This window comes from Pocillopora damicornis, chromosome 3, assembly GCF_964200805.1.
Source record: "Pocillopora damicornis chromosome 3, jaPocDami1.2, whole genome shotgun sequence".
NCBI classification, from domain to species: domain Eukaryota; kingdom Metazoa; phylum Cnidaria; class Anthozoa; order Scleractinia; family Pocilloporidae; genus Pocillopora; species Pocillopora damicornis.
The window spans coordinates 1,799,958-1,827,457 of record NC_142672.1 but is presented as its reverse complement, the minus strand read 5'-3'; the positions used below and the strand labels follow the sequence as shown (position 1 = coordinate 1,827,457).

The 27,500-nt window shown below is 36.8% G+C and overlaps 3 protein-coding genes across 4 annotated transcripts in view; 1 reads left to right on the top strand and 2 right to left on the bottom strand.

The window, feature by feature from the left end:
* Nucleotides 1-737: 737 nt before the first annotated feature.
* LOC113665832 (enoyl-CoA delta isomerase 3, peroxisomal) lies at nt 738-11,132 on the bottom strand. Its single transcript, XM_089202030.1, has 8 exons — nt 10,853-11,132; nt 10,126-10,291; nt 9,090-9,634; nt 4,449-4,615; nt 3,347-3,467; nt 2,985-3,074; nt 2,362-2,505; nt 738-1,107 (listed from the first exon to the last, which is right to left on the bottom strand). The coding sequence occupies exons 1-8, from the start codon at nt 10,871-10,873 to the stop codon at nt 949-951; spliced, it is 1,413 nt and encodes a 470-aa protein (XP_089058156.1). The 5' UTR covers nt 10,874-11,132; the 3' UTR covers nt 738-948.
* LOC113665833 (GMP reductase 2) lies at nt 10,937-19,644 on the top strand. 2 transcript variants are annotated; one of them, XM_027181557.2, is made up of 11 exons: nt 10,937-10,970; nt 11,107-11,341; nt 13,202-13,327; nt 14,636-14,719; nt 15,320-15,493; nt 15,741-15,822; nt 16,134-16,240; nt 16,742-16,784; nt 16,960-17,016; nt 17,298-17,400; nt 18,476-19,644. In XM_027181557.2, exons 2-11 carry the CDS (start codon nt 11,249-11,251, stop codon nt 18,654-18,656), a joined length of 1,050 nt encoding a protein of 349 aa, XP_027037358.2. In that variant the 5' UTR covers nt 10,937-10,970; nt 11,107-11,248; the 3' UTR covers nt 18,657-19,644. The 2 variants fall into 2 exon arrangements, with proteins under 2 accessions (XP_027037358.2, XP_089058157.1); XM_089202031.1 differs by lacking the exons at nt 10,937-10,970; nt 11,107-11,341 and adding an exon at nt 12,242-12,591.
* A 1,046-nt stretch (nt 19,645-20,690) lies between these two features.
* Nucleotides 20,691-27,500, bottom strand: part of LOC113665831 (uncharacterized) — an 8,032-nt gene continuing 1,222 nt past the window's right edge. The window contains exons 2-4 of the mRNA XM_027181555.2: nt 25,801-25,944; nt 23,955-24,559; nt 20,691-23,422 (exon numbers count right to left, since the gene is read on the bottom strand). Of these exons, the coding sequence (XP_027037356.2) occupies nt 22,520-23,422; nt 23,955-24,559; nt 25,801-25,944 (1,652 nt within the window). The 3' untranslated portion in view covers nt 20,691-22,519. The remainder of the gene's footprint in view (nt 23,423-23,954; nt 24,560-25,800; nt 25,945-27,500) is intronic.

Genomic DNA, 27,500 nt, shown 5'->3' with positions numbered 1-27,500 from the left:
AAACTAGTGCAAAACCTGCATCTTAAATTTCCACAAATAAAAACAAATAAAATTTTTTTAAAAATTAAATGTACAGGGGTATGTACTTCAGTTGTCAACTAATTTTGACTAGATAAAAAGCCAGCAAAGTGGAGGTTGAACAGTCACTATGTCCAACAAGAGCTTGAAAAAGGGGAGTTTACCTGGAAGAGAGGATGATTGTGCTTAGAGGTAACTCGTTAACACGAGAGTTAATCCACAGAAATCTTTAGGGATCTTAAACAATCTGAGTGGCAATGCTGATGAAAATGTCAACTAAATGGATGATGGATGTGATTACCCTCTCTAACAGTGAGAGACATCATATTCGCCATAGGAAAAGTGAGCAGGGTTTTATTTGCAATTAGAGTTTCCATTCTTACCCCAAGCAAATTTTGGTGATTTATGTTGTTGTTTCAGAGGATGGATAGGAAATCAATAAAATTTTAAAATGTACACAGTGAGCTACTTGTGTCCTCATTGAATCTTTTGTTTGGCCATGCTTTTGTTGCTGTTGCCATGGTTGTTTGCTTAAGGTCTCTATTACAAACAATCCAAAGACTGTTTATTTTGTGAGAAAGCACAATGTTAAGGGTAAGTACCCTGACATGTAGTGGATGTTAATAAAGTGTCAGCGGACAGTGGGTCTGCAATTATTATATCATTAACTGACTGCAAACCAGAAGTAACTGAAAAAAGAATATCACTCAGAAGATGTATTTAAGGTGGAAAAGGGTAGAAATAAAAAACTTTAATAAAAACTAATATTAAAAAGTTTGACAAAAGCAGTTAAAAAAGAGGGTAGCATTCATCTTCATAGGGAGTGGAACACTGTAGTGCCTTAAAGTTTACAGCAAATGCAACATTATCTCATTATCTTAAACTTACATCCTCAAAACAATAATAATATTAATGATGATAATAATAAAATCAAGTAATAACAACATCTGGAAGCCAGTTTGTTCTCAAAGTGTCCAACACTTTATCATCTCCAAGATATTTTAGAAATAATTTACACTCTTCATTGTTGGCATCACTAAGTGTCTCTTGGTAGGAATGCTTGATGAGAGATTTTGTGTTCTGTAGAATCTGTAAAGAGTAATAATCAATTTTTAAGCAAATGAAGATCATCGCAGTATATACTCAACTTAAGCAGTTGAGAAATAAGGCCTGAAAAAAATTCAGGCCTGAACGGGAATCGAACCCATGACCTCTGCCATACCGGTGCAGCGCTCTAACCAACTGAGCTATCAAGCCAACTGGGAGCTGGTCAATTGTGAGTTCGTTATATACCCGTAGATGGAGAAGGTGTGATAAGAATACATGAAATAATAGTAATAATCAAGTTAGATTTGGTAACCTTTGAGAACTTTCAAAACTGAACAAAAATCAGAAGGGGACAAGTAACCCAATTTGTTAAATAAAAAAGGTGATTAAGAGCCACTGACCATAGATATCAAGAATCCATCCAAAGCTACAAAATTTTGTTATTCATTTTATTTTGCTAAAGGACACTTGGAAAAAGGCCCATAACAAGGTCTGGTATATATATTTAAAAATCATAATATAAATCATCTTAATTAAAGCTTTATCCTTGAAGTTTTATTCCTTAAATTTTCTTTCTTGGCCCAACAAAAGTGGCACATCTTGGTTGAAAAGAGTTTGGGCTATTTTGACAAAAAAAAATGCCATATAAACCATTGAACATACATGGTACATTCCTGGCCAAACTGAAAGATTGCCCATGAAAGCTTGCATGAGAGCCATTCCACAGTTGGTACTACATTATTTTGGTTGAGAGAACGGCAGGTGTTTATTGTAATTGTCTCACAAGGTCACAGTATGTGACTTATGGTTTTGATGTTCATCAATGATTTCCTTGAAGTAAGGGTTTGTACAGCCCCTAACCACAAAAATTCGAAGTTCTGAAGTTTTGCTCCTCTTTGGAACTCAAAAAGGTAAGGGTATTATAGCTTTCCACTTAAGGTGTGGAGACTAGACCAGAAATTTCAGTTGCCAGCTAGAAAATTTAAGTCCCACTGGTGCTGATGTCTGTTGCAATCTCGAGAGCAGACCATACTAGTTATTTGTGACAAGTAGGAACACATTTCATGTGAAAAACTTCTTTAATTAAAACCTTACATATTTCAATTTCAGGGACTGGAAAAATAATATTCAGTCATCACTTGGAACCCCTATAATGAAGCTAATTTTGAACCCTGGTAAAGGGTGAAGGGGATATCATCTCAATACAATGTAAAGTTATTGAAAATAATTGAAAATAAAAGCTGGGTCATCTGCTCATTGGTTCCACTTTATATGGCAGATAACTTAAGTATTTACCTTATTTGACATAGCAGCCATTACTTTAACTCTGTTGTCAACCTGTTCCAAGAAATTATCTGGTTTAAAAACTTCCATCACAAGTCCCTTTTCCCATGCTTGGGTGGAAGTCATCTTTTGATTCAATAAAAGCATTGACAGTCCCTGCAAGAAACAGAGCTGATTAGAAAAAGTTGTAGTACACAATAACTGAATAAATAACCAGATAAAATAAAATAAAAAACCTTATTGTCTGCCTTCATTGTGAGAGTTTACTGTTCTATGTACCTTGAACTTGGAAACAGAGAATCGAAATGATATAATAGTTTCCAGCAAGGCTTTAAGCTACTGTAAAAATAAAAAATATGTGTACAAGCCTTTGACAACAACCAGCATCACCAGGGAAGAACGATACCTTATATCAGCCAAAGCTCAGAAACTTATTATAATTTTGAAGTAGCTAAAGACCTTGCTGGAATTTTTTTGTCATTTCAAATCCAACTGAAGGACAATATGAAAAGTTTAGAGAATTTAAAGATCTGAACTCCACTTACAAGAGTAATTTTTGTACATCTAAAAAATCATTCAGATTAAAGTTGCAGAATTTTTTTCATTGGGTTTGCTGATCAAGTTAAAGCACCTACCCCAGTTTTTCCCAGTAGGGAGGGTAAAAGTGAAGACGAGCAACCAATTGGTGGATGACCCCATTTGGCAAAACATGTCTGCAAAGTTGCCTGAAATAAAAGAAAAAATACAGTTAGAAAGACTGGCTTTAATTAAATAATCATTTTTTAAAATATTCTATTGAAAACAGTTTACTATAAGTATGAAAAATTATTTTGTGTGGTAACCGTGTACTGCAGCAATGAGACAGTGGCAAGGGCCCCTAACACCAGGAAAAATTTAAACTACAACTGTTTCAACTCTAAACTAAAATAATGTTAAAAAATTAAAAATACAAGGCTTCAAGACTCTTAAAAAACAATGTGGGTTATATTTGACAAACCTTGTTGCTGGCATACACTATGTCGCACAAACTGAGGAGTGCTGTACCAAATCCTAACGCAATGCCATTTACAGCAGCTACAAGAACCTTTGGGAAACTGATCAACAGTTCTACCAATAGTCTGTAGAAGAAAAAAAAATTGGAATGCTCCATAATAGACTATATCCCTGACTAAACTGCTTCTACTAAGAATAAGTAGTAAGGCTGGCATGGCTGTGAAGATTTATATACCACACAGGCACACACAAATGCTTCAAAGCAAAAGATTTAATGTAACGTACATAAGATACATAACACCTCTACTTTTCCACTCTCTCACCACTCTCAGAGTTCTGTAAGTTTAGAAGCCAAATGTTATTCCACTCAAAAGTCAAAGCCTGGAGCAATCACTTCCTTCCGCAGCGTTCTCCTTTTCAGGCAGTAACCAGTACAATTTACCACCTGTATTACCTCTTACTACTGTTTAAAATTTCTTGGAATTCTTGAAAATTCAACAGGTAGAAGGACTCCTTTAACGGTTTGAAAATTTATTTTACCTGTTATGCTTAAAATAAGGGACAACACTGCTTCTGTCCACACAGAGGACGTGGCTGATTCATATTGAAGAAATGTAAAATGGTTTCCGTGTTTACATAGCCTGATGTAAACATGTGGGAGGTTGCAAGAACACGAGATAAGCATAGGAAACCACGACACAAAGCGGAGTGGTTTCTAGCTTATTGAGTCAAAAACTTTGTATGTGTTATTTTATAAAATAACTAATGAAAGAGGAACGAAAACTGTATTTACATACGCTTATGTAAAATGGTTTTATGGCCAATCAGAGCACACATACTATTTGAATTATTTTATAAACATATTTTAAAAGACACACACTAATGTGTAAGTTGGTGTTCATAAGCACTCAGTAATGACTTTTATCTACTCTTGTATAGAATAGAAACTTTGTATGTGTTTTTGAATTAAATTACATTCTCCATTGTGTTTCTTGCACTTTCCTGGTACACATCCAGGCCCCCTCATCCTTTCAACCCCATTCCTCACCCTTTACCCCCAGTCCTTACCCCCTGAGGTATCCCCTTATATTTTCATCATTCCTTACTTGAATTTCTCAACCATTCTTTTTGCTTCCTGTCGATTATGTGTTGTTATTAGGTTCTGGTAATCCAGACCACTACAGAAACTGTTCCCTGCACCTGTCAGTATGACAACACTGACAACATCGTCTTTTGATGCTTCATGAAGAAAGGCAGCAAGCTGATCACACATCTAAGGATTGGAAAATAAAAGACACGACCAATGTTGTTGGTACAGCAGGATATTTTCCAATATCTATCTTTAGAGCATGCATTGGATGAGGATGAAGATGTTGATGAAAATGTATCAAACCTTGTGTTTATTCAGGACTTACACCAAATCATTGAACATGTGAAATTTTTTTCATTTTATTTCATTTTATGCATGTTTTTGCATAAAATGTATTAAAGATAAAGATAAAGGGCTGGCTATTAGTTACACAGCTTTACCGTATTGTGGTTTCAGACATTATAAGTCCTTCATGTGCCAAAGGTTAAGAATTGGTTGTAATAGACCAAAAGGTTTAAACTACAATAAAACCTAAAAGGAGCCCCTTTTTTCTGTTTATGACTATGCTTAAACAGGGATTGGGAAGGCCATGGTCATATTGTAAGTATAAAAAAACTACCCATTGGGCCTAAGAAGCACCAAGGGCATGGGGAGTGAAAATATACCTGTCACGAAAATTTTGACGAAAGTTGCAGACTGGCAACCACCAGATTTAAAACAAAAATCCCAAAAAAGTTATTGATATTTGGTTGAATTTTGAAACAAACAAACACCTGTATCTCATTTCTCTTTCTCTCTCATGCTATTCCATAACTCCCAGATACACAAACACCTAAAAATTGACAGCAATATAGTCAAATTGATTTCATTGAATATGACTTGCTACCTGGTCTGAGTAACTTTGTAGTGAACTTTTTCTGCTACCAGACAACAGAGTCTTTTAGTATTCTTTTACTTAACTTATACAATCTTTTAACCAGCAAGCGAGCTTACATGCCAATTTAGCCAATTTAAATTTTTTTTAAAGGTAATCATTTTTTAATTAGAGCCCTGGATTAAATAGAGTCTGCACAGTGATCAGTTTACAATTGTGTGTTTCCAGAAAATATCCATACCCCCACCACGGAGGGAATTTCATATAGGACCCCCCCACCCCTTCGGATTTTCCATTTTGGGGTAGCAGTGGTAGCCCCCCCACCCCTCTGGAATTTCCAAAGAATTTTCTACCACCCCCTATACCCCCTGGAAATATATTTTTTTCTCGTAGCAAACAACAAACAAGAGGGACATGTGATTTTGTCGCGTGTATATTCGAGAGATGGCGTACACGCGCAAGGTAAACGTCGCTAACTAGCTTAAACTTAATGTTTGCTTTATTTTTAAATACAATACTTATCCTTAAACATTTAACACAGTATTCTCAGTACACGAAAGGAGAAAAAAACTGTACAAGTCGCAACAAAACACTTTTGAACTGTTAAGTTTGTACAATGTACTGAGAAAATTGCGTGCACTTGAAATGGAAACATTCGAAATCACATTGAGCAACGTAAATTTGTACAAAATTGTGTCATAAATAAGAGAGCAAAAGAGAAAACCGAGTCAGCAGTAAGTTATTTTGAACTCATCTTTCCAAATTCCAGCCTCTAATGTAAAATTTCTTCACACAAGCATTGATTCTTGTTAACAGCGGGTCAATAATTTCGTCCGATTGTGTATAAACAAACCTTGGCTAGTTACCAGTCCCACGCGCATATATACAAAGCCCTGGATCCTAATGTTTCTCAATGTTACTATCAACTGTTTTCTACTACGGTACGACTGTACTTATCATTCATTGTAACATCGCAAGCAAGTAAGCCATAAAGAAATCGTCAAGTCTCCTACACATTATGATGTAACAGAATTAAGCTCAGTGCAGATCAAAATTAATAGATGGCTGGAGTCAATAAGGGGTAGTGAATGGTAAATTTATGCGAAACTTTGCGAGACGGCGGGACCAGCGTTTTTTTTTTTTTTTTTTTTTTTTTTTTTTGTGAGACCGAGACAGTTATTTGTAAATTTTACGAACGCGAAACGTGTTATGACCGAGGAAAATCCCTAGGTAACCACTCCTGTTGGTTATAATCTTTGGAGACTGGTAACGAGTAATGGCGGCTCCGTTCGAAAAACAAAGTGATTCTCTTCTTTATTTGATGTTATTTATGTTCCAAAGCGCTACAAGGATAAAAGAAAACTTTCTTTTGCTGCAGAACTGTTAGAAGCATCGTAATTTAACAACTTAAACTTCAGAACGTCCCACTAAAGTAGGTAAAAGGCGCCAATTGACATACGAAGAAAGTCGATCGACTTCCTACCCTATGGACGAAAATTTCGCCTCTTACCCCCCATCCCCTCTGGAATTTCCTGGGACTTTGACCCCCCCACCCCTCTGGAATTTCCAATTCCCTCCGTGGTGGGGGTATGGATATTTTCTGGAAACACACATTAAAGAAACAGGATTGTTTCAATAGAGTAAGGATAGTGACATGTTTAAAAGACAGTGATGCAAAGTGCAGTGGTAGCTTTACTCCTGAAGTGGACAGGTGTTGAGTTTGTTTCACTTAAGTGACACCTGAATTAAACTATTTCATTATAATGTAAACTTTAAGAAACTGCGTGTGATACACACCATCAAAGTGACCTCCCCAGCAAAAATACCCATGAGTCTTTTCTTCAAGCCCAACCCATCACTGCGATAGCCTGATACTTTTTCTTCTACAATAGCCCATACTTTTTAGAAATGGCCCATAACTTTTGAAAGCCAAGGGCCATAGGCTCATAGGCTTGTTTAGCCTTCCCAATCTCTGCTTAAGAGTGAAACAACAACCAAAAAAAAAAAAAAAAACAAAATGAAAGTCAAACAAACATTGTGACCTGGTTCATAACTAGGAGAAATACATTTAAATAAATCTAAACACTGACTGACATAATCAAAATGAGCCTTTTGGCTAATATACTTATACAGTGATCTACTCTAAAATTACTTTTTGGGTAGAACTAGAGGACATTTTTTATATCAGAAAAATCCTGTTGTCTTCTTTCCTGCTCTTCACTAAAATGAGAAAATAATCAAGCTCATAGCTTTTTCTAAAACATTTGGAAGTTACCAGAAAACTTCCTAACTTTTTTCTTACATGTAGATTTTGCCACTAAACCTTGAATGTGTGTTTCCAGAAAATATCCATACCCCCACCACGGAGGGAATTGGAAATTCCAGAGGGGTGGGGGGGTCAAAGTCCCAGGAAATTCCAGAGGGGATGGGGGGTAAGAGGCGAAATTTTCGTCCAGAGGGTAGGAAGTCGATCGACTTTCTTCGTATGTCAATTGGCGCCTTTTACCTACTTTAGTGGGACGTTCTGAAGTTTAAGTTGTTAAATTACGATGCTTCTAACAGTTCTGCAGCAAAAGAAAGTTTTCTTTTATCCTTGTAGTGCTTTGGAACATAAATAACATCAAATAAAGAAGAGAATCACTTTGTTTTTTGAACGGAGCCGCCATTACTCGTTACCAGTCTCCAAAGATTACAACCAACAGGAGTGGTTACCTAGGGATTTTCCTCGGTCATAACACGTTTCGCGTTCGTAAAATTTACAAATAACTGTCTCGGTCTCGCAAAAAAAAAAAAAACGCTGGTCTCGCCGTCTCGCAAAGTTTCGCATAAATTTACCATTCACTACCCCTTATTGACTCCAGCCATCTATTAATTTTGATCTGCACTGAGCTTAATTCCGTTGCATCATAATGTGTAGGAGACTTGACGATTTCTTTATGGCTTACTTGCTTGCGATGTTACAATGAATGATAAGTACAGTCGTACCGTAGTAGAAAACAGTTGATAGTAACATTGAGAAACATTAGGATCCAGGGCTTTGTATATATGCGCGTGGGACTGGTAACTAGCCAAGGTTTGTTTATGCACAATCGGACGAAATTATTGACCCGCTGTTAACAAGAATCAATGCTTGTGTGAAGAAATTTTACATTAGAGGCTGGAATTTGGAAAGATGAGTTCAAAATAACTTACTGCTGACTCGGTTTTCTCTTTTGCTCTCTTATTTATGACACAATTTTGTTCAAATTTACGTTGCTCAATGTGATTCCGAACGTTTCCATTTCAAGTGCACGCAATTTTCTCAGTACATTGTACAAACTTAACAGTTCAAAAGTGTTTTGTTGCGACTTGTACAGTTTTTTTCTCCTTTCGTGTACTGAGAATACTGTGTTAAATGTTTAAGGATAAGTATTGTATTTAAAAATAAAGCAAACATTAAGTTTAAGCTAGTTAGCGACGTTTACCTTGCGCGTGTACGCCATCTCTCGAATATACACGCGACAAAATCACACGTCCCTCTTGTTTGTTGTTTGCTACGAGAAAAAAATATATTTCCAGGGGGTATAGGGGGTGGTAGAAAATTCTTTGGAAATTCCAGAGGGGTGGGGGGGCTACCACTGCTACCCCAAAATGGAAAATCCGAAGGGGTGGGGGGGTCCTATATGAAATTCCCTCCGTGGTGGGGGTATGGATATTTTCTGGAAACACACAATGCAGATTTTGTCAAACCAAACTGTTCAGGTGACTAGCTTTGTTCCATCAATAAGTTGTAACATAACCCACCTCTGTTGTTAGGGCATTTTTCTTTCTTTCACTGCACAAAGTTATTTTCCATATTCTCCCTTCTTTAAGGACAGACACGCACTCATCCAGTACACCATGTGTCCGTGTTGTACGGGTCAACCTTAACACTTCATCATCATCAAGACCATCCATGAGAGAGCAAGTCAAACCGTTCTTTCCTCTCTTTCCTGGGGACTTCTTTTCTCCTTTCTTAGGAGAAGCTCCTCTAGGACTTTTGCAAGCAAGTCCAGAGAAAACAGTTTGATCAATGATCTGTCCATTGTGTGGCCCTGGTCGAAGCTTTTTGGCTTCTTGGGTGAACACTTCACACGGATCACTGAGCTGTGATCTTTTTCTTCCTCTTCCACGTCCTCTTTGATATTTTTTAAGTTCTTGGCTCATATTTTTGACTTTCAAAATCTCATCAACCATTTCCTTGTTTTGAAGACTTCTAAGCTTTCTCTTATCAATATCAGTGACCTTTCTTAGCTGTCGCATCTCTGGATGTTTAGACTCCAAATGAGTAACAAAGGCAGCATTTATTCCTAGCAAAAAATTATGTTTATGCATGACACACACTTTTCAAAAATTATCACATTTCACACCTTGCGTTCTCAGAGATGAGTAAGTAGGTGATTAAGTTAAAATCCAAAAAATTAATATGATGCTGGACAAAAGAAATGTTCCCATCCTAAAGATCTAAGACAAGATATTTCTCAGCACAAGTTTTTCATTTATCTTAACTTAGTTCTAGTTGATAATTTCTATCATATCTGTTATCTGTTTACTTAACTTTGAGTTGAAAGTGAAAGAAGTTTCTTCTAGACCTTGTTTTTTTTTGCACCTAAATACTATAATGTTGATCATGTATCATTCTCAAGAGGTTCAACACAGACTTTTTAAACAAGGGCACACTCATCATGAAAGTCACCAATATTTACAGAAAATTAACTATCAGGTACCGCTACAAGATCTGTAGAGGGACCACAAAACAACACAGCAAACAGGGTACATGATAAATCTTGTTAATATTTACCTGGCATTGGAAATGCTTTGGCCATAAACTCTGTTACGGTGTGAAGGCAAGGACTTAAATTCTCAATGGGTTCCCAAGTGCTATAAAGAGAGTCGTAATTTTTCCAGTGAACCAGAAATTCTTCCTTTCCAGATTGTGTTCTTCGTCTTCCTATTACCTTGTCAACCTAAACAAATAAGGCAACGTGTACAAGAAATGAACATCTCGTTTCCTTGATTTATGTACAATGTTTCCTTCTATAGCGTGATTTTAGATATAATTGAATAAATCCGATGCTTTTCCTCTATGTGACATGGCATGGTCAAAGTTGAGCTAAAAGCAATCAAAAGAAAATTAAACACGCGAAATTCATTCAGACCATGGGAAACAAAGACATTTTACGATGTGCAATGTAATCAATTTCGGAAACTACAACTGGAAATCTTACTTTACATAATTTTGCACAATCACCTGAATAAACGAAGCGAAAGTGAAAAAGAAAACGTTTTTTTGAGCACCAATTCATCCACGTGGAAGTTTTTCCCTCTCAAACGAAGATTCGTTTACAACAAATGAATGAACTTGGAAGAATTCAAAATACAAGGAAACAGGTGCCTTACTATCCACTAAGGATCTTTTCCGATAAATCTCTAGATATCAATGCCCGTATAACAAATGTTATTCTAAGATGGGTCGATAAGGAAGACACGATATATCGAAATTTTAAATGAGAACTTGCCATACTTACCTCATAAGTGCCATCGGCCATGTTGCGCAGCCTCCGTTGAACTTGCGCGCCAAAAGTGAACGCACGCGCTTAAACCTTTGTTCAAAATAACGACCCAAGCGATTGGTTGCTTAAAAATGTAAGTGAAACTTCCAAAAATTATTCCTTCTTAAACCTATAATCTCGTTGAGTTTCACTGAGCTAAAACATACTTCGCTATTTCCAAGCTAGTGGTGTTTTGATGCAAAATATTTTTGATCTCTGTCGCTTTTCAGATCGATGCTATCAACCAAGAATCGAGGCTTATATAATAAAATTGAGACATTACAAAGCACGTGACATATTTTGACTGTGGTCCCGCCATTTTTCCCAAATCGTACAGACGAACAAGTGGTCCGTGAAACGTTCTTTCTGTTTATGAAAATGCCTCATCTAGATCACAGCATCAGGTTGGATTTTAAAGATGTATTGATTCGACCCAAACGAAGCACTATCCGAAGTCGAGCAGACGTAAGTTGCATTGGAAAAGGAAACTTTTTATGCCCTCTAAATTTGCTGTGCCCTCTTTCTACTCAACTGGCTATGGAGCCCTGGGAGGTGTATTTGTGTGGTCGATGTGTTGTCTCGTGAGTTGGCATGCTTTTAAAGTGTGCAACTCATATTTAAAATATTTTGTAGATGAGCAATAGTGGAGGGGTCATTAAAGACACAGCTGAGGAAAATCTTCCCTACTGCTTTGCACGGCTGGGTTCAGCATGAGCCAGCGTTAACCTCTTGTTGTTCAAATTTTTTCTCTTGTTACCATGTAACTAAACTGGTGGTTCATTAATCTCACGATTTTTCTCATATTTTGTCCTTTAAATCGTCTCGATCAGTCTTGGGGCAAATAAGTTTCATTGATTGTCTGGTGTCATTTGAACGGAAATATTGACTATCGATTAGTAGAATTAATATAATTAATTTATTTTGCGGTAGCGCTCCAAACGAAGAAGAAATTGCTACTACTCCTTTCACACATGGCAGCAGAACCCTGCAATGCCCAATAATTTTAAAATTTTTGAAATGTTCAGGGTGAATTTTCATTAAAATTTTGGATTACAGTCATTGTGATGGGGTGGGAGGCGGGGAAATGAAGGGCCTCTTCTCATGGGCCTTGACTGATCTCAGAAAATGGACCAGCCCGGTTAACTGGTGTACAGTAGTTTGACAGGTTGTACAATATTTTGACAAATTTTACAATAGTTAAACAGATTTTCATGATAAGATTGAAATAATTGTTAATGCGTCATGTGTGGACTGGGATTCACCACCTTCACACCCCCTTTCATTGTGTCTAGTCCAAAGCAAACCCGCAGGATTATATTCCCTGTTTCACACTCCAGGCCTTGAAAACCATCCTCTATTTGATAGGCAATTTTAGGAAACCATCTCCAAACCATTGTATAAGTCAGAGATGTGGTGGTCTAATGGTCAGTGTACTGGACTCCGGGTCAAGAGGTCTGGGTTCAAGACCTGGCCAGTCCATGTGTTGTGTTCTAGGGCAAGACACTATGCTCTCACAGTGTCTCTCTCCACTCAGGAGAATAAATGGGTACAAGCAAAGTGTCAGGGAAGCCTGATGAAATGTAGGAGGGTAACCTTGGGATGGACTAGCACCCCATCAAGGGGGGGAGTAGTAATACTCCTAGTCACTTCATGTGATATGGAAACCAGGTTCAGCTCTTGCTGGGTGGATGTTTGTGTGCAGACTTAACCTCATGGTATGAGATGGGAAAAAGTACAGCTTGTAATCTGACAAGCTCTGTAATTGCTAAAAAGATTAATTGATTGAATTTTGCACTTCTAACTCTGTATGTGCCAACTCACATTTTATATTTGGTAATGTCTGCATGCCAGCTCTTGCAGTCTTGTTCTGAAGTTACTCAGGATATTTAATTTCTTTTGTAATTATCCTACATCTGGGATCTGAGCTTTTGAGCTGTTTCCTCTGGATTTCCCTAGAATCAATTATTAATGTTTGCATACAACAGAAATGAGGTCAACTCATTTGCTTTTAAGAGAACAAGTCTTGGCAGAAAAACGATGTGTTGGTACCAATAGCATTTTTTTCCATCCCACATTGATGCTCTGAAAAACCAGCAACAAAGGGAATTATCTCATCTGTATTGCTGCTTTCCATAAATTAAAAGGCACTAGTTTCTTTGTCATCTGTTGTGCTGTATTGGTAGTAAGTGAACTGAAACTGTGATGGAACATTTTAGAAAAAAAATATATAGATATCATATTTAAAAATGTTCTTGAAACAAAGATCTGTGAGATGATTAAACCCTGGAATTTTAAATGATGTAAATTTGTTTATTGCAATAATAGGTTGTGCTGGCAAGACACTTTCACTTTAAGTATGCAAAGAAGGGACTGCCTGAGGATGTTGTGCCAATCATTAGTGCAAACATGGACACCATTGGTACATTTGATATGGCTGTAGCCTTGGCAGAGGTATGTTGGGGATAAGGTTTAAATACAAAACCCTTAATCCTTTAACCACTGAGAGTTACTAGCATCCTATTTCTCCCAACAGTATAACCCCTGCATCACACAGTAAGGTCATGAGAATAAAGGAAATGATCACCAACTAAATATTCTCTTGATTGATCAACAAATTCTCCTTTTAGCACTGTAGGAAATCTATAGAGAACAGTATGGAGAATATGCATGCTGATGTCAGGGTGTAACTGGTTAATTTGGGCTCCCTCTTCAAAAAGGAAGGGGGCAGTTCTGATCAGAAACTGGAACAAAATCATTGCCATTCTCTAAAAGCATGAGGGATTATAAATTTCTTACATCTGAACAATAGCTCAGAATATTTAGGTAAATTGATGAAGCTGGGAACTCTGTCATTCCATGTTTTAGGATATTCTGCCATTCCACCCTTCCATCATTCCATTGAATAGGGTTAATCTGTAAACTGAAGGTATCATATTTTGCAGCTTGCTTGCTTCCCAAATTTAGTGGCTCTTTTGGGCATAGGTCACTGATTTAAACTGTAAAATGTTCTCATTTCAAAGAAAAAAATTTCTTCAAAGTTTTCATGATGTGCTGATCACACCTATTAAGATAATATCTTAATAGGTGTGATATTATTTCTGGAAGGAGAAGTTTTGTCCACAATGAAGCACTATCCTAAAATGATTGCAAGATGCTTATCCTTTTCTGTTGTCTTCTCTAGTGGCACAGCAAGAACCAAAAAAACTACTTCTTCGATTTATAGGCACAAAATGATTTGTTTCAAAGGGCTTACTTCCTTCTTTAGTGAGTAATGCACCCAATAATCTCTAGTGAAAATGTTGAACTACAAAGATACTGTGGAACAAACTAAGTGACATTGGGTCAGAATGGGGTGAAGTTCAGCATTTTATTGTTACCATCACTCACTCATTTCAATAACATGTGTGGCTATGGGAGGTGGTAGCCACAAAAAGGAAAACCAAATTTCAAGATTAGTGAAAACTGAAAAGCAGGGATAGTGGATACCAAAATCAACTAGACCTTTCTCATTGTGAAAAAAGAAATGGAAAAGTAAATATCCTTTTTTTAATGTAATCCTAGAGTGTACTTGGCCTTCATTTGTCAAATAAATAAATGGTATCTGGAGTTCTCTCTTAGCTCCCATTTAACTGTGAAAATTTTTGTGTAGAGGGCTGGGTAATTTTTAAGTAGGATGTAGGAAATCTTTGAATTAGACCCCCCTTCCCTCTTCCTGCTCAAATTTATCACATTAACAAATACTTTGCATTCAATTTCCAGCACAAACTTTTGACAGCAATTCACAAACATTACTCTGTGGAAGACTGGAAGGAATTTGCAAAAGACCATGCCAAAGTGTTGCCTGTAAGTTCTAAGTTCTGTTCTCCAAACAAAAGCCAGCAAAACATATCACTTGAAATAACACAATCCTCAAATTTCTGTCAAGGTGAAAAGCAGAAGTGAGCCATGCAAGATACTTCTTTGAGAGCCCAGTACATTTCCTAGAAATTTTAGACAGATTTATTCACAGTTTGTGTGGTTTTTTACTCATAATCATAGATCAAGGCAACCTTGAAAGACTTGAGGACAGTCATGGCAAGCCATGATAGTTTCTTATTTGTTCAATGGTTATTAACTTTTTTAAGTATGGAGTCACAAAACTCTGATGAAAGTAACACAGAAAGAGTACTCTCTGCCAAATAAACTTTCCCTAAACCAAATCTCATTTCAGAATCCATTTAAGTAAAACTAGCTGGTTGCCAGTTTGACTAAAAATTGACTTCCATTTTAATTGAAATAACAACAACAAATGTCATGTATGCTAACATTCAGAAAATATCTTAGTTAATATTGCGGCAAATAAATTGAAGGCTATAACTGACAATAATAAAGTGATCAAGGGTTATTTTGATGACTGGATTTCCAATAATCATACTTCAAGTTGTTTGCTTGTTTACTTTTCAGTATACAATTGCGAGTTGTGGAATGTCTGATGAAGATTTATCAAAGTTAAAGCAGGTTCTGGAAGCTGTCCCAGATATACCAGCAATTTGTCTTGATGTTGCCAATGGCTATTCTGAACATTTTGTGGAATTTGTTAAAACTGTAAGAAGCCACTTTCCAGACCACATCATTATGGTTGGTAATGTGAATAATGTTCTATATTTAATAGTAGAATCTTGTTACCTGAGACTGTAAGAAAGTGAAATGTAGTGTGAAGTAGATAAAGCATGTTGCCTCATTTTAAAGCAGATGCTTCAGGCATCTCAGAAATGACCCACTGTACTAGGAAAACCGGTCATTGAGATATCTTCTCAACCATCCTGCAATTATATATAGGAAATAACAACTTGAATCTCTTGGAACCATTTTATTGTACCATTAGGCAGGAAATGTTGTGACTGGTGAAATGGTTGAACAGTTAATTCTCAATGGAGCTGACATTGTCAAGGTTGGCATTGGACCTGGTTAGTACTATATAATGAGACATTCATCTTTTGCTGTCTTCAGCTAGAAAAACTAGAAATCAGTTCTGTAATCAGAGACTCTATGAATGGAGTTCAAGGTTGGATGTCCCCTCACCAGAGCTGCAGAAAATGTATTGGTGATTTCTGTCATGTAGTAGCCCTATGTTTGAATTTATGATTACTGAAACAGAAAAAGAAGAAAAAAAAAACTCACAGCCTTACTAGTCTTCCATGAGACTTTGAACTGTTGCCTAGCAGAATATTTGAAAGTATTTAGGTAATTGACACTTTATCTGACTATTTTGTCACAGGCTCTGTTTGCACTACACGAAGGCAGACTGGGGTAGGATACCCTCAGCTAAGTGCAGTTTTAGAATGTGCTGATGCTGCACATGGCCTTAAAGGACACATCATCTCTGTATGTTCACTTTTTTGGTGTATTTTATAATTAATACACCTGCTAACCCTTTTCAGTTGAAGGCAGAATTTTTGTTGTGGGGGAAATTTTATCCACAGCATGTTACAGAATCTCCTTGTGGAGAAACCTGATCCTCACAAAGATTTCTTGTTTCTGGCATCCGTTTAAGTGTTAAGTGCTAAGTGCTTGTCTGTCTCTGTTTAAGACCTTGTTGGAAATAATACTCTGCAATGCAAGCCACTAGGCAAGAAGTTGGTAATGATTGCTACACATGGACTCTAGTTGTCCATGAATATATATTGTTGTGGGAGAAGAGTTTTGGTGAGGTGAGAATGTTGTTCAAGCCTGAATGAAAAGTAGCTTACACAATCAAAATTTAGATGGAGAATTTTCTGATCAGTGATGCCTTTTCCTTATGAATACCTTGTGGACTTTATTGAATTGTTCAAAATTTTTTTTTTCTTTTATTTTTTTTCTCTTTTTTGATTTTTTTTTTTTCAGGATGGAGGCTGTACATGTCCCGGTGATGTCTCAAAAGCTTTTGGTAAATGGTTTTTCAACATTATTTTGAGAAAAAAATTATATGATTCATGCACTTAACTCCCCACTCCTTTCCAAACAAGAAAATTAACAACTTGTTTTGGAGTAAATTCTTATTTTCATACACTTATTACATGGAACCTGCATGTTTCATAACATTGTTTCATGTGTGACCTCAGGTGCTGGTGCAGATTTTGTCATGATGGGGGGCATGTTTGCTGGCCATGATCAGTCTGGTAAGTAAAGCATGATCCTTACTTTCATTTGCAAATGAAAGTCTTAAAAAAACAGCAACATTTTATGTCAAAAACTATTTCATTGATTGACTTATGAATGTCTATTATTTTTTTGCACTAAGACTTGGTGTGGCACTTTAAAGCCAGCAATTCTTGACATTTTTTGACAGAACCATTGTAAGGATAACTCATTTTTACTGTTGGATAAAACTTAACAACCACTGATTAACTTCTGAGAGGTTGATAATTTCTTGCATTTGCAAAAATGTCTTATTCATCAGGTGGAGAATTGATTGAAAGGGATGGAAAGCAGTACAAAATATTTTATGGCATGAGTTCAACAACTGCAATGAAAAAACATGCAGGAGGGGTGGCCAACTACCGGTGAGTTTGTTGTGTCAAAGCACCTCACATACACTTGCTACTCTTTTGCCTGAAAATATTTGTCTTTGAGAAAGAATGACACTGGTTATATCATTCTAAAATAAGTAGCCATTTTGCCTTGTCACACTAATCATCCTATCAGGATCTAATAATCTGAAAGAGTGTGTTACTAGCCAATGAATGTGTGTGCTGAAGCCTAGTTTCTTGATGTGGAAGAGTGATACTGTAGTGTCACATATTTAATTAATAGATTTATTGATAATGTATTATTTTGTTAATTTCTTTGACTGAAAATTTTATGTTCCTGGGGCAGAGATATGTTTTTGTAGGCTCAAAATCATCAGTCGACATAACTGTTGATGTAAATACTGTTCTTGCTCTTTGTCAGTGATGCAAGGTTTTACCCTGGTGCTGAAGTAAAAAAGAACCCTGTCATGGCAAACTCTCTCCATAAGTTTTATTTAACACAAGGAAATATTAATCAAAGACGCACTGAAACATTTGTCATGAGAGTGGCACACAAACAATCTGAAAGGCCACAAGGATATGAACCTTGAACTGACTATCTTATTTTTGTGGTTGGCCACTTGATCAACTGAGTTGTTGGTTTGCTAGATATTGAGTGTATGGATAGACACAACGATGGTCAATTTTTGTGTAGTCTTTAAAAAGGAAAAATGTCAAACATGTGCCACTTATAAGAATATAGGAAGGGAGTTAATCCTCTGAGCTTCTGATACTCCACTAACTGAATCATAGGAACATCTTTATTTGTTTGGCCCTTTAGTGGGCTCACATGTTAACCCTTTAACTCCCATGACTGACCAAGACAGAATTTCTCCTGACAATAAGTATACAATAACAAGCAGACAAGTAATGAGAATAAAGAAAAATATCAATAAGGGGATCATAAGTTCATCTAATACCAAATTCTGCAAACTAACATCACAAGAACTGTATGGCAGACAGTAAGGAGAATTACTAGTGAGATCTTGGGAGTTAAAGGGTTAAGGAAATATTTCCAGCTATTTATTCAGATTCAGAGGAAATGCTTGGTTTTTAACTTACCTTGCAGATCCTCAGAAGGAAAGACAGTTGAGGTTCCTTACCGTGGCAATGTTCATGACACAGTCAAAGACATTCTTGGAGGTGTGAGGTCAACATGCACATATGTTGGAGCTGAGAAGCTAAAAGAGCTTCCAAGAAGGACTACATTCATACGTGTTACCATGCAACTGAACAATGTCTTCTCATAGTAATTAAGAGAAACCTTGAGAAGGCAATTAAGTCTTCTTTGAAGTCTATTGTTCATTTTACCTTCAATGGAGGTTTACTTCCATATTACTAGACTGTAAATGATTTTCTGTTGAAGAAAATTTATGAGAATTTTTGTTAAAATGGTAATCTGAACTAGATGCAAGGTGTTTAAAGTTACTGTTAATCATTATATATTGTCCTTCTTTGTGCATATATTTGTATGTATGTGGGAAAATCAGAGATCAGACTGATTCGTGATGAAAAACAATCTTTCTTGATACTATGCTTGATATGGAGAAATAACACTATGTTTTAATAATTTATTTATGAGTGAAACCAGGCTTCAAAGAAAAGTCAAACTAAATAATAGATTTAGAGGAATATACTCTAAGGATGTGCAGACAACAGTATGAAAGAATAGCCCTTTCATCTCTAAGGGTGACTAGTATTTAATTTCTTCCTACATTATCACTGCTGAATCAAATACTAAAGTTGTGAGGAGGAGAATATCCTGAAACAAATTCTATTTGTCAGAAGAACAGGAAAAAACAGTATGCATACTGATTTGTGGGTGTAATGGGTTGAAGGTGTTAGTCCTAGCTCTAAAACAAATGTTTTGTAATTTGTTGATTGTACTTTTAGGTAGCCACTTTAAATGTGTTGCTTATAATTCTCTAATCAGCACGGTTCACTCCAATCTTTCTTATGGTGAAACATTTTTGACAAGGTTTGCACCCATCCTATACTTGTGAACCACTGGGTTGTGACTATGGAACAAATTCATAAGGCATAGCTAAAGGATTATTTCTTAAAAGTTCTGATTCTGAGATATGGACCTTTTATCACATTCATGAAACAAAAATGGAACTAAGATATGTAGAAGTATTTGAAGGTAATACACTCCAATATGAAGTACTTAGTTATTGGAATATTTTTTGCATTAATTTGTAATGACAGTGGAGTTCAATAAAGGTATTCCTAAAGAAACAATGATAACCCTCAATTTTTAAACACCAAGGGTGTAGTGATTTGAAAACAACACAGTGGGCAGATGCAATGTGTGAGCACTGAAACCATCGAGAGGCAGTTTAATAGTGCTTTCAATCTGACACAACCAAACTTCCTAAACGAGAATTATAAACAACCTCTTGTAAGACCTACGTCCTACACTTCAAGACAAAATACTAAATGAACAGAACACCTATGATTAAATAAACTTCACCAGAGATTCATAGGCTTTCCTTTTCCCAACTTTTTCTTACTTATGCAGATGTTTATAAGCACCTAAACTCATTTGTGTGGTGGTTTTTTCTTTTTCCACACATTGCCCGATCTTAAGGTGGGAAATTTGCTGGGCAGCCTGCCAAAACCCATTTACGTATGTTCTCTGACTGACTGCTGTCCACTTCTGGTGATTAAACAGTACTGCATCCTTCATTTTTGCACCACCTCCCTTGCACCCACAATCCAACTGTTTGGCTCAATGCAAAACTTAAGAACAACCCCCATTTTGAACTAGTTGTTGTCAATACCAGCCTCTGTTCTAGCATTGACTCCACATTCCTCTTCCTTCCCAGGGATACCTCAGAAAGAAGTGAAGAGGAATGAGCTGAAATCAAGCCTAAAGCTGTTTCCCTCCAGTTGGTAGTGTACAAATAATTTCAGTTGAGAATGTACATTAGGAGTTAAAATTCAGTAAGGTATATTATCTCCCTGATATGTTGTGCATGTAAAGTTAACTTGAACAACAATTCGACTCAATTTTTCCTTACAGCACAATCTAAGTCCTAGTGCCTTTAAGACTCATTTTAAACAGACAAACTCTGAGTGTGAAAATCCTATGCAACCAGGTTTGGAAGTTAGCCTTTCTTTCCCAATGAGTGACAAGAGTTGGATTGGTCATGGCATGGTTTATACATGCTGAGCAACCAAAAAAATTGCATCACCATTAAGTTGGGAAACATATAGTGAATAAAATGGGGCTTTCTACTAAATCAACATTACGAACTTTCAATTCTTGAAGAAAAGAATACTACTGTAAAGAACATGCTTTTAATATTAGCAATCAAAACACCACTTAAAAAAAACCTTAGCTACATTACAGTTCAATAGGTTTAAAACAAAACTGAAATACCAATGTGTTGGTTTCACTTTGAGTGAAGAGACCTGAAGCGATAGTCATGTCAGCTGTTAGTGTTGTGTTGTACTTGTTAACGTGTCTTTAACAAGAAAGTGATAAAATCTGTTTGAGAGCAAAAGTTAAAACCTTAAAATGATTTTAAAAATTTCAACACACATTGCTTCAAAGACATACTTACAAGAAATAAGTTAACCATAACATATTTTAGTTCTTGCTAGCACATTTACGAAACCCAAACTTACAAAATCATATCAAACACAATTACCATGAGTAAGTTAATAACTTAGTAATCATTTACTATTTTAAAACTGTCTCGTTAACACTTATCCTAAAATAAATAAATAAACAGGAACATTTTCAATTGATGATTATTGAGTATAATCTGGAGTTGCACTCTTCCTAAGTCTGGCATCCTCTCAAACAATCAGACTCAAAAAGCAATCTCAACTGTGGCTTGTAGCTTACACTTCCCACTAACTTTAAGAATATTTGTATCAAAGAAGTGGTCCAGCAGAGCCCAAGAGCCACATGCCACCAACTCCAGTCCTTGTGCAACCTTCATAACTTTGGTTGCACAACAGCATTTGAGAGCTAGACACCCAAGTTGCAAACAGACGAGCCCTCAAAGGTCCTTCTTAGGGCAAAGCTATGATGCATCTATCGATATTCGTTTGAGCTTGAACTGGTCCTATCACTGACACTACTTACACCCTATCAAACATCACTGTAATTGACCCCTCAACTTACTCTGCTCTTCATGTGTGGTTAGATGAAACTCTTTCAAAATATGTTTTGGATAGACATAATTCTAAATTCACAACATTCCCTCAAACCTCAATATTAGATATCTGTCAAGTTCTTAATAGAATGTTCTTCAAAGTATTCTGCAATTTGGTGTCCGTAACTTGATGTAGGCAGTTCTGCCAGGCTACCACTCCTGTTTAGTACTATGTTCCACACTTAATTAGTTGTAATTGTTACTAGTTGTATCATCAATTGTTAATAGCTAATCCAGCTACAGTAGTTTGATAAGGTTCCTTGCTTGAAGAAATTCCAAGTATCACACCAATCAGAGAGAGTTTTCTGCTACTTTGTGTTGAAATTTAACCATTAAGAGTTGGCAAATATTTTTTCAGGAATGACCCACTGTGAGGTCTAAACTTTGTGTGACACTTATCACTACTTATTTGTAAGGTCTCTGACTGAAAAATAGTAAATAGCATAACAATATCAAATAAAAAGGAAAACAATACCAAATAAAAAGAAAAAAAATTACTTTTTTTTTTAAAATAAAATGATTCAAATGACCACAGTAAGATTGGATGAAGGTTTTTTTTAACTATGAAGTGTTTTTTTTTAAATAATCCTTATGATACTTACAAGTACCTCAGATTGTGTTTACTCCACTGAACTAAATCAATTATACTGTAAAGCCATTTCAAATCATAGTGGAGAATAGGTGCTTACAGCAAGATTGAACACAACATTTACAAGATTTAATACAGGACACTTCTTTGCTAAGAAAACACAAAATGTTACTATCCTCGTTAATGGTTGGTATGACTAAAGACAACTTCAGATTTTTGCCTTACCTACAAATAAATAAAAGTTATAAGACATTTTTCTTATATATATATATATAATATACATTTATATAACAATATCTCTTTTCCAGTCCCCTTGATTTTCTCTTATCTATAAAAACACTCACAAATTAAAGGTCTATTTTACTTCTGTTTCTCCTCTTGCCCTCTTGGCATCAGGTTGTGACAATTCAGTTTGTGATTCAGTCCTTTCCTTTTGTGAATATTCTTCTGGTTTGCTGTCGCCGCCTTTTTGTAGCATTTCCATTGGTGTGGAGCCATAGAGCATTCCAGGTTGAACAAATGGTGCTGGTGGTCTCCCTGGTACAAAACCAACTGCAGCAACAAGCAGACCATTTCCCACAGAACCCTGTGGCATAACAGTTCCTTGCACAAATGTTTGTCCTGGAGGCATAGCCGTCATAAATGTTCCTGTAAGTGGTTGGTAGAAAGGTGCCCCAGACAAAGGAAAACCTCCTGGTACTGCTGCAGTGGAATGCGGAGATTCTGATGGTTTTCCATCAGGTGTGAACCCCTGTACTGGCTGTGGAACAGATGACCTGTCAGTTCCACTTTGTCCAGCAACCTTCCCCAGGCCAATATTTTGGGCTGAGGGAAAACTTCCTGGGTACACTGCAGGAATGCCAGGTGGCATTGATGAAGTAACAACAACCCCAGGTATGTTTCCTGGTAAGGTTACAATTCCAGGCAATGTCTGAGCATACGACACCGACACAGAAGTCACTGTTTGTCCTGTGCTGCTACTCACAGATGGAGACTTTACTGCACTTGACAAGACTACTGAAGCAGATTGTGTTGGAGTAGAACCAGCTCCACTCACTTGAATGGCTGGTGAACTTGAAAATCCAAGCCCACCAGGAATACTAGGGGCACTGGATGCAGAGAGAAAAATACACACATCACCAACTTTCAACTGCTGGCAGTTAAGGTTGTACTTGGTTGAGGACTGTTCTGGACTGCTTGATGTCCACCCCTGACCATAAACGAAAAATGGATGCTCTACAGGACAGTTTAGAATCACCTTAAAAAAAAAAAAAAGTCATCATATAACTGATCAGTTTTACACGTTGATCAGGTTTGTTCATGACCACACACTTAGGAGTGCTCATGAATCAGATTATTGCACAGAATTGTCTAGGAAGGGTACATAGGTGCAGTGTGGCTCTAATAATTATATGATAATAGGTAAAAAGTGGTGTATTTAAGCCACCATGTTTCTGTGTAAAACAGTGGCAATCTGTCCACAGTCTCTTCTTGTAACAGTTACCACATTCACATTCCCTAAATCTGCCACTGCTTTTTTTCTTAGTTTGCAACATGGATGATGATCTAAGTGAACATAAAAGGACTGTGTAGAAACTAAGATTCAAGTTTTCACTCAAGATATTCAGGCAAAACCTTCTAAATGCATCAAGTTAGAAGTGGAAAATTATGAACCTTTTGTGATGTACATAAAAATAACTTTTCAGAAATACTGAAACTCATCTAAAACTAGATTGGACCTTCTAAGAGCAGTTTTGTACCACAAATTTCATATCACTATTTCTTTCTACCTGTATTTTAGAACTGTTGATAGTGAAAGTAATATGAGTGCTTCCAGGTTCTGTTCCATCTTCAATTTTTACAACAGTGCTTGTCTCTAGCTTAAGTTCAGGACTCTGTCTGATACTGTGAATGAAATCTTCTGTGGAAAGGTCTTCAACTCTCTTTACATCACCAGTAGTAAGCTGAATGTTGGAACCTTTAATGAATGGTGGAGGCACCTGATGAGGGACAGGGGGAAATCCCTGATATTGTCCTGGTACTTGCATCAAAGTTCCTGAGGGATATGTCCCAATGATAGGGGTAGGTATTCCCTGTCCAGGAAGGACAAATCTAGTTTGGTTTCCAATGAGGTGTGGTTGCATGGGCTGTGCAGATAGCTGGGTGGTGTTTGGTGGAGTTTGATGTATAGCAGACTTATTAGCAGCTAACTCTGCCAACTGAGAAAGGTTACTGGCTGCTAGGAGTCCAGGAGAGTAGTGTAAACCATTTGATGCGGGAACTGGCAACTTGTCAATGAGGTGTGACTGGGGCACAAAAGGCAGTGTTGGAGCAGAAACTCTTGCCTCGGAATCACAGGCATCTTTGCCTAGACCACTATCAGAAGTTGACACATCTAATCCAGAAAAGAAAGTTTGCAAAAATATATTATTTTTATACATACTTGTCATGGAAGAGTAAATAACCTGATTGTATGTGTACACATCTGTGACCCTTTCACTTCAACAAGAAATTTCCCTTCCCCCTGATGGTTTACCAATAATTGAATGAGTATGCCAGTGATTGACTAATGCTTGCCCAATGGTTGCTAAATATTTCCACCTCTCTCTCATTAATCTGCCATTATCTTGAACATAACGATTGCCAAGTAAAGATTGAGTGTTTGTCAAACATTGGCACACTGCTGGTCAATTATTGACCTCTGTACAGATCTTTTATTGCCCTGTGTCTCATGATCCTTAACCTTTTGTTTGGCTCTTTGTGGCAATAACATGGTTCACCAGACTAAAGAATAAGAAATAAGTTAAGCAAACTTAATCTAGTTTAGAGCAGAAAATGATACCCCAGAAGCGAATTTACCACCAGTGCTACAAAAATGTAGATACTCAAACCTGATAGGGTTTTGATTGCTTTGCTAAGAAGAGAGGTAGAATAAGTTGACTAAAATAGGCAAATGGAGATTTGAATTTTTTTCAGAAAATCAAGAGAAAAATGTGGGATATTGATCAAATGAAGCCTTTAAGTGCTACTGTGGTTCTTTCTTTATTCACTCCGAGCTTTCGCCTTTCTACGGCATCATCAGGGAGCTGATGATGCCCTCTGATGATCCCTGATGATGCCATAGAATGACGAAAGCTTGGAGTGAATAAAGAAAGAACCACAGTAGCACTTAAAGGCTTCATTTGATCAATATCCCACATCATTACGACATGCTACTAAAGGACACGTTCAAACATTTAGTCAAGAGAAAAAGTCGTTTTAATGAAATCTAATTTTTAGTGGGGATCATCAATTTGCTGCCTTATGGTATCCTACACACAGGTTCTTATTGGTACCCTTGCATGTGCAACAATACTGCAAGAGACACGTCCATGAGAAATTTGGAGCAAAGCCCAGTGTTCTCAGTGAGATTTAAAGTAGGTGTCCTCTCAACCTGATGCAGGTAGTTGTGATGAATAAAGAGGAAACAAAGAGTATGACAACTAAAACATAAAGAAAAACACTTCAAATCCTCAAATACACAGGGATAAATCTCAGGTTGCTGCCATCTACTGATGACCCAGTAAGACCCTCAAGGTTCTACCACTTCTGTGCCATGGTGCTCAAATTCTGCTAGCAAGCTTCAAGAACACGTACCTGATCCTACTTCATTGCCAGCTCTTGCTGGTAACTGGATGGCTGTAAACACACTCCCACCCAGAGAGATTGCCTGAGAATCGGTTTGACTATCATCTGATGGTCCTGAAGACACTAATGATTCAGAACACTGCAGAGCATTTTCTGTAATAAATTTGAGTAAATGTTAAACACAGACCATAATTTTGCATGATTTTAAAGTTAGATAATATTGTCAAATTTTTCTGTTGCCTAATGCAATTTGGGCTTGTTATGCGAGGCATTTATACAAAAGATATACACTGCAGGTTACAGGTATAAACTTGACATGTCCATCTTATAAAAGAGCATTTTCCCTTGTTAATAAATTAGAGCTAGACCAACTGCAAGTATAAACACTAAAGTTTGTTTGCACTTTTTGTATTAAGACTAGCAGCAACTTGTAATTAACTCCCTTCTCATCCACTGCACTAATATGTAAGGTACATATTCCAAAGTTGGAAGCTGTATATAACAGAACAGAATGATCTTTAAACAAAATGTTCTTAATTGTGCTAGATCTGGTTTCTTTTCATAAGCAAACATTTTTTCACTGTATCCAGATTTCTTTTCCAGTCACAAATTGATCAAAAGAGAGCTGCTGCACGTGTGGGACAAAAAAAGGAAACTTTTAGTTTCCTTGGAAGACTCAAGAGTCAGACCTAACCATTTTGCAGTTCTACTGTTCTACTAACTGAGCCATAAAGAGCTTGTAGGCAATCAAACCATCTCCAGCAAAACTTCTCTTTTTCAACACTTCTATTCAGGGAACACAATCTTCTCTGTAAATACTCCTCCATGGAGGGGTCACCTCTTTACAAGGGACTCTTCTTATACTCCCAAGGGTTTACCCTCAAAGGAAGTCCACTATACATAGTGAAAGTTTGACAAGGATCCAATCTACTAGGCACATCAATAACAACAAAAACAAATATTGATCTGTATAACACATGAAGGTTTATACAGACTACCTAATTTTGTCATAACTATTCTACAATGTCCACTCTTCAATCACTTAAATGCCAGCCAAATAAATACTGCACTGTGGTAATTCGGTAGCCAAACAAACGGAGATAAAAAAAAACCCTTAATGTGTTAAAATTGTGTCCCTGCAAGAATTGTGTGACCTAAATCAACAGACTATGATCCTCTGATGTCAAAAGGTATGTTTGCTACTTTGCCATTGGATTAATACCATGCCCAGTGCATTACCAAGAACCTTCATATTACCGAAACGACTGTTAAGTATTTGATGCAGTGAGAGGAAAAAATTTAAAATTTGAGCAAGTTCTCTTACTAAATTATCGTTCACATTTTTCACCTGGGCGGACAAAGATTAGTAAAATAAGCTTAGAATAGATGAGGAATATTTGTTCTCTTCTTCGCCTTGTGAATAGAAATACTTCACTTGCCGCTGAAAGCGATGCAGAAATTAAAATATTTCAATAACAAGTTTCATTTGCATGTTTACCGAGGGACATCGACACTGATCGAATCAAACACGCGAGATCCTTAAATCGATCGCAAATCAGAGCATTCACTGTTATAAAACTAAAATTGACGCTCTTGCGGCGTTCAATCAATTTTAACGCGTAAGTTTGAAAAATATTTCAAAAGATGCAACTTATTTCGTGAGCGGGGCTAAAAGGTGTTGTAAACATGGAGCATCCGTATGCAAATTT

Excerpts from the sequence above, each read along its gene's own strand:
- LOC113665832 (XM_089202030.1), bottom strand. The coding sequence starts at position 10,873 with ATGGCCGATGGCACTTATGAG. Across the intron at positions 4,616-9,089 it reads AAAATGCCCTAACAACAGAG|ATGTGTGATCAGCTTGCTGC; the intron begins GTGGGTTATGTT and ends TCCAATCCTTAG. Across the intron at positions 1,108-2,361 it reads TGGCTGCTATGTCAAATAAG|ATTCTACAGAACACAAAATC; the intron begins GTAAATACTTAA and ends TACTCTTTACAG.
- LOC113665833 (XM_027181557.2), top strand. The coding sequence starts at position 11,249 with ATGAAAATGCCTCATCTAGATCACAGCATCAGGTTGGATTTTAAAGAT. Across the intron at positions 15,494-15,740 it reads TTCCAGACCACATCATTATG|GCAGGAAATGTTGTGACTGG; the intron begins GTTGGTAATGTG and ends TTGTACCATTAG. Across the intron at positions 15,823-16,133 it reads CAAGGTTGGCATTGGACCTG|GCTCTGTTTGCACTACACGA; the intron begins GTTAGTACTATA and ends ATTTTGTCACAG.